The 7,510-nt window shown below is 32.1% G+C and overlaps 1 protein-coding gene across 1 annotated transcript in view; it reads left to right on the top strand.

Moving 5' to 3' along the window:
- Positions 1 to 4,542: 4,542 nt before the first annotated feature.
- Positions 4,543 to 7,510, top strand: part of LOC107864055 (39S ribosomal protein L46, mitochondrial) — a gene marked incomplete in the record, with an annotated part of 6,990 nt that continues 4,022 nt past the window's right edge. The window contains 2 exon segments of the mRNA XM_047409228.1: positions 4,543 to 4,810; positions 5,964 to 6,029. Coding sequence (XP_047265184.1) covers positions 4,653 to 4,810; positions 5,964 to 6,029 — 224 coding nt within the window.

The following is a 7,510-nucleotide window of genomic DNA, read 5'->3' as shown; positions in this document are numbered from 1 at the left end:
GGGTGGGGGTACTGAATGGGGGTGAGAATAGAGGGGAGCTGCTGGACATGGGAGAGGGAGGAGGGCAGTTGCTGGATGCGTATGGGGTGGGGGAAGAGGGGGTGGATGGGGTGTTAAATTAAGTAAAAAGGAAAATTTCATTAAAAAAATAAAGAAAATATGAAATTAAATGTATTTAACACGTGGCAGCACCTAATTGGTGTGTGTGTTCACTCTCTTTGTTATGACTGAGATTTAGCGAAAAATGGTGTGTTTGCAACGAAATAAAGAAGAATCGTGGGGTAATAGGTCGAATTCAAAGTTTAGGTGTCTTTTTGAAAATCTCGGCCAACATCAGGGGGATAATTATGTATTTACTTATGCATAAAATATACATATTTTTTATAAGTCTGAAAGTATATTTTTTCTGATATGCATATGTATTCATACTTGTCTGAATATGTTGTTGTCTACAATGCATATATCAATAAGTAGGGTGTTCATAGGTCGGTTTGGATCGATTATTGGTCAAAACCATAACCAAACCAACTTAATCGGTTTTAAATTTTTTAAAATCAAACCAAATCAAATAAAAAAATAATTATCGGTTTGGTTCTTGTCGGTATAGTTCGGTTTGGTTAGGTTTTTTTGGTTTATAACTTTAGCTAATGATAAAAGCAGAAAATTTATAAAACAAATTCAATCTAACATATGAGATGTCAACCGAGTGTTGTATATCAACCTTGAAGCTATGATGACAGCTGAATGATATACTTTGGCGAAGCCATGACAACACCATGTGAACACTTCTAAGAAAATATTAAAAAATAATATTTAACAGAATGATATTATAAACCCCCCAAAAGGTGAACACATAAACTTCTTGCTCAACAAGTTACAAAAAGAAAGTTAAAATTAGTGATTGTCTATAGTCTAAGGAATCTCAGCTGTAAAATTCAATATACAACAAGATAATTTTCACAATTAGTATCATTTGTCATTCAAAATGCGAAATTCATTTAGAATCTCAAAAGGTACTGTCAATTGGATGAAGACATATGACTGAGTGTGTTACAACTAAAGTTAAATCATGATTAAAATATAAAATGTAACCAATATTTAGATTGTATTTATGAATAATATATAAATAATTATAATATATATATGTATATATATATATATATCGGTTCGGTTTGGTTATTTTGTCGGTTATTTTAGAGTAAAACCAAACCAAACCAAATTAATATTGATTTTTTAAAATTCAAAACCAAACCAAACTAAATATCGGTTTTTTTAATCGGTTTGGTTTGGATCGCAGTTCGATTTGGTTAAAAACCAAACCGTGAACACCCCTATCAATAAGTAAGTTTCTGAATATTTATGAATAAAGCATATGTATTTTTCAGTTATGCTTATATATCCATCAATAATACATATGTATTTTTAATAGATGTCCTTATATATTTGTCTAGCTAATACACATACAGACATATGTATTTTTACAGATTACATTTGTAATTTTTAAAAATACATATTTATGATTAATACATATGTTCATTCCAGTTTGCATTTGTATTTATGTCTAATGTAAATATATTTTTTCTGAAATACGTATATATATATAAATTAAATTAATCAAACTCTGAAAAATAATTGCAACATTTGAACTATAACAAATTAACAAGTTCAAAATTTAGAAAGACATAATTCTCAATGAAAAAATTCAGCAATTGTATTTTGACTAAAAACATCATCAAACTTATCATTTGTTGTATTTCCTACATGAATGCCTATTGTGACCTTTAAACCCACATGAACTACAACAATTTTTATTTTTCTTTTCGAACATATCTCTTCCTGATTTACCACGAACAATGCATCATGTGACTTTCTAAATTTTTTTTGAGTAAATACATAATTACCCCCTGATGTTGGCCGAGATTTTCAAAAAGCCACCTAAACTTTGAATTCGACCTATTACCCCACGATTCTTCTTTATTCTATTACAATACACTATTTTGAACCTCTGCGTGTATACACGCACCATAGACGCTTGAAAGGGCCCAAATTTGACTTTTTTGACCAATAAAAAGCTGCCACGTGTAAAAGTTTTAATATATAATTTATAATTTTTTTAATAAATTTAATATTTATTTATTTTTTAAATTTATTTCATACACCACCCCACCCCACCCCCCACCTCGCAACCCCCTACCCACCATTGTCTTCTTCCCCCATTGTCTTTTTCTTCATCACCATAACTTAACAAAAACATCAATTACATCAACAACAACATCAATTACAACAATAACAACATCAATTAGAGCAACAACAACAACATCATCATCACCATAACTCTCTTTCTCTTCAATCCTCTCAATCATCACCATAATTCTACTCATTTTTTACCAACACCATGTTTACTTTCTTCAATTTTCAACTTCTTATTTCAATTTTTTTTTTACATTTTGAACAGTTTTATAAAATCCAATATATATCCTCATAAAAACTATAAAGCTCCATTTTAATGGAGTTTTGATGGTACAAAATTAGGAAGCAATACAAAATTAAAATAAACATGAAATTGGAAACCACAAAAACTAACATTGAAATTCAAAAAGAAAGAAGAATATATGGAAACTAATGGGGGTGGAGGGAACTGCTGGACGGGGGGGAATGGGGGAGGGAGATGTTGGACGGGGTGGGGTGGGGTGATAAATAAATTAAAAGGGAAAACTTTATCAAAAAATATAAATAAAATATGAAATTAAATTATTTAACACGTGACAGCATCTAATTGGTGTGTGCATCCACTCTCTTTTTTGTGTCTGAGATTCAGCGAAAAATATTGTAGTTGAAATGAATTAAGTAAGAATCATGGGGTAATAGGTCGAATTCAAAGTTTAGGTGTCTTTTTGCAAATCTCAACCAACACCAGTGGGGTAATTATGTATTTACTCTTTTTTTTCACATTATCCCATAGATGCCACATACATGCATAATGTGGTACATTATTGTACACATCAGCAACAACTTTTATGATGCATGCACTATGATCGGAAACTCCGAACATATATTTTCTTTCACCATGTGCTTCCTTCAGATTCTTAAAGAACCAAGTGCAAAATACATCATTTTCAGAATCTAGTACACCATTTGCCAATGAAAATATATAGCCTGAACATGAAGAAAATAAATATAAGAGTACATGATTTATACACGTAAAATTCTGCATATGTATATTATAAATACATACAGCTGGAAACATATGTAACTGCCAGCAAACACATAAACATAATGCACAACTATAATATATATATATATATATATATATACATATAGCTGGAACCATATTTAACTCCCAGTGAACACAAAAAAGACTGCATATGTATGTTATAAATACATATAACTTGACATATATGTAACTGCTAGTGACTTCGTAAACATACTGCATATGTATAATATAAATACATATAGCTAAAAAAATATGAAACAGACAGTGAACACATAAATAGACTGTATACATATATTAAACACTTTTGCAGGTTAAATCTACATCAATGTGAGAAGCCAGTAGGGTGTAGAGTTGCTTATACGAAGCATTTATGCTTAACAATATCGCATCACTGATGTAATCTTCATATTGTTGTTCATATATCCATCTACCAGAGTGTTTAACAAGAACAAGGAGGCTTTCCATTGTCAATTTCCAAAACACTAGGAAAAGTAAAAATAAAATTAATTATCAAATACATACTTTATATAATAACTATTTCGTATATACGAAAATGTAAAATGAATTCCAACAAACAGGAATAATTTTTTTGAATACTAGTTATCATCGACTAAAATTCAAATTTATCATATAACAATTGTATCTCAAATTTCAAATTAAATAACGACATGGATAACTTTGAATTTAAAAGAAATAATTCGCCCAGAATATTTTGTTCGAGAACTGATAGAATTCATATACAATCTCAAATTTTGAAATTCCACGACTGTTACGCAACTTTGTTGCAAGTTTTTCAGCAATTCTCGCAATATTTTTTTTTATGAAATTCACAAACAGAATCAAGTTTGTTTACCGATACCTATAATTGGAGCGTTGTATTTTCAATATTTTCTTTAGAATTTCAGACGATCATCAATAATATTGAAAGCACTCTATTTTTTGAATTTCCTTCAAGTTGCTGCTTATGAAAAACGTTATTTGAATTTGAATTATGTTGATGTAAATTAACGGCTGAGGTAAAAATAAAAGAGTTAAAGGAATCTTTTTGATGAAATGTAGCATAAATTAAGGAACAGTTTCATCTCTTATTTAACTCTAACTGATTAGAGTTAAATAAGGAACAAATATCCTATTTGTATATGTATTTTTATAGCAATCTTTTATTAAAATATAATTTTTTTTCATAATTTTAAAACTATTGCTATAAAAGTTATAATTAAAGCTGTACAGTTGCTATTTCTGAAATTTTCCCATTGAACAGAGTGCTTCATCCATAATTCCATCAAATTTCAACCCAAAGTGGTAAGCCCATAAATTATCAACCCAAGCCCAGTAGCAGCCCTCACTCATCGTCACTCCGCTCATTCAGTTCCAACTGTACTGTTCCTTCAGTCCTCTAAAGAACTGTCTGAATTTGATTTTTAGGGTTTTCTGAAAAATGCAGAGGTACTGTTCGTCTGCAGGTCGATCCGTGATACGTAAACGCTGGTTTTCTTCGTCCAACAATGCTAAAATTGTTGCTTCAGTGCTCTTTGAGAGATTACCTGTTGTTGTTCCCAAAATCGATCCTACTGTATATGCCTTTCAAGAATTCTCGTAAGTTTTTCTTTCATCGGTTTTTTTACTATTCAATTGTTGTAGGAACTCGAATTGTTCTATATGCCTACAAGAGTTAAAGCCTTTTGTAATCCAATTAAAATGATTTATTATTCGAGCAATAAGCTCGCCAACTTATGGATGAGGAGCCTTGGGGTAACTGGTAAAGTTGTTGCCATGTGACCGGGGTCATGGGTTTGAGCTGTGGAAACAGTCTCTTGGAGCCTGCATACAATGGACTCTTGTGGTTCGGTCCTTTCCTGGACCGGTGCATGGCGGGAGCTTAGTGCATCTGGATGCCCTAAGTTCATCAGCTTATAAATCGTATAAATGCTGGAAAGAGAACTCTTTTAAGTTTGAAAGCTTATTGCTTTGTATAATAGAATCAATAGCAAAAACAGGATACCCAGTATAATTCCACAAATGCTGGAAAGAGAACTCTTTTAAGTTTGAAAGCTTATTGCTTTGTATAATAGAATCAATAGCAAAAACAGGATACCCAGTATAATTCCACAAAGTGGGGTCTGGGAGGGTAGAGTGTACGCAGTCCGTACCACTACCTCAAAGGTGAGATAGAGAGGCTGTTTTCAATGGACATCCGGCTCAAGGCAAAAACAGTCTAGGGCTTTGTATAATAGAATGACAAAAACATTTATTAGTGTTGATTTTTTTCGCTTTCCTGAAAATGTGATGGTTAATTAGGGATTAAGGGGTAGTTTGATATGTGATTTGGGAAACTAATGCTAAAAGCAACAATAACAACAATTATGCCACAATCCCAAATTAGTCAGGTCAACTTTATGAATCTTCTATTATGGTTACACTGCTTGCCAGAAGCAAAAATATGGCCTTTGATGCTGTTTCATTCTTTTGATTTGCAAGTTTGATAAACTATATCCAAGAAGAATAGAGCTTGTTTTGTCCAAACTTTTGATGTGCTTTCTAGTGTTAGGAGATAACGTGTATAATGAAGTTGAGAATAATGAGGTTCTAGATTGGGTTGGCTACTAATATGTCAGCAAATGGAGAAAATGTGAAGGATAAAAGAGCAAAGGTTCCTGAACAAGAGTTGATGAATGGCAATGTAGATAATTATTTAACCTCATTGGTGTTTAGTTGATTGGAGTAATGTTATTATTAACTGCTTTTATAGGTTTCGTTGGAGGCAGCAGTATCGGCGAGAGTATCCAGAAAGTTTTCTAAAGAAGTCTGATACCAGGTATGTTTCTTTTGCATTGCTTGAATTACACCTTGCCATTTAACACCTTTTCTTGTGAATTATGTATCTTCATTATGAATAACTAATGAATGATACTAATAGTGTGCATAGGATACATGATACATGTAAAGTAAAATAGACCAGTGAAAGTACTGTAGGAGCTGAATAGCATGAAGAGAGCATAAAAGTCAAAATTTTTTGAGGATTTTCTGAGCATCTTCTTTACTCTAGAAATAGATTTTGTCTGAATGAGAGATCTTAGAGTAAATACTGGTTGATTTCCCTAGAGCAGAATCAATTCTATTCTGCATACCGTGATTAAAAAAGGGTATGAGTAGCACTGGTTTAATGCCTTCCACCAGTGTTATCAAAAGTAAAAATTGCAAAAAGCTCCAAGGTCCGTTGGGGCTTTAAGCGCAAAGCACAATTAAAGCGTGGGATTTAAGGGATAAAGGTGCAAAGGGGGGAAAATACAAATATATATGTTTAGTCCAAGACTAATAATTATTAGCATGAATGACAAATATATGAATAAGGAAATTGAAAAAAATTACGACTGAGTGAAATATCAGTTGTTTAATTGCCTCTTTCAGAAGGGGCTCAATGGCAAGGAAAAGTATGTCTTAGAACCTTGACGATGACACTAAAGCGCATATTAAGCGATGCGAAGTGATTAACACCTTTTTGAGCCTCACTTCAAGGCTTAAGCGCACCATGGATGACACTATCATCCACGAGAAAGACAATAACAAAGAAATAAACCATAATTTCAAAGTTTGGATGGGTGATAAATATTGCAAGAAAACTATTAGTAATTCATTTTTTATTTTTTTTTGAAACTGGTAATTGAATTAGTTCTTCAGAGGTAGAGGTATGGACTGCGTACATCTTACCCCCCCAGACCCCACTAGGTAGGAATACACTGGGTTTGTTGTTGTTGTTGTTGTTGTTGTAATTGAATTAGTAATTCATTGTTTGCAATTGTAATTTTATTGCTTTTTTGTTTTCACTAAGTTCTGAAATCGAGCACTAGAGGTATTATGCTAGTTTTCAAGAAATATTCTTTCTAGATCAATTTATCTTGTTAAACTACCATTAACAGTTAAAAGGAAGGGTTTATACTAACAACTGAATAAAGAAGTGGGTAAAACAGTTAAGAAAAAGAGCTCATTGCTACAGGCATGAACCCTGTCAGAAATACTAAATTATACACATTCATTATGGCTCACGAAAGCTAATGGCGCAATTGGTCTTAAAGAGATCTTAAGGTTTTCCTTATTTTACTATTAATCTTCTCAGTTTCTGATTCAACTTGCATTACCAATCATGCCTTTCTTCCAGTGTTTGGACTTCTCCACAGTTAGTCCATACAATTGCTGTCAAGCATTCTAAACCTATTAGGCCATAGATTGCTAACTATGCTTTACTGCTATAAGACATGAATAATTTTTGCTTCCTCTTGATAAAGAAATGGACCTTGG

The sequence above is a fragment of the Capsicum annuum genome, chromosome 3 (genome assembly GCF_002878395.1).
Source record: "Capsicum annuum cultivar UCD-10X-F1 chromosome 3, UCD10Xv1.1, whole genome shotgun sequence".
Classification (NCBI taxonomy): domain Eukaryota; kingdom Viridiplantae; phylum Streptophyta; class Magnoliopsida; order Solanales; family Solanaceae; genus Capsicum; species Capsicum annuum.
This window is presented reverse-complemented; position numbering and strand designations above follow the sequence as displayed.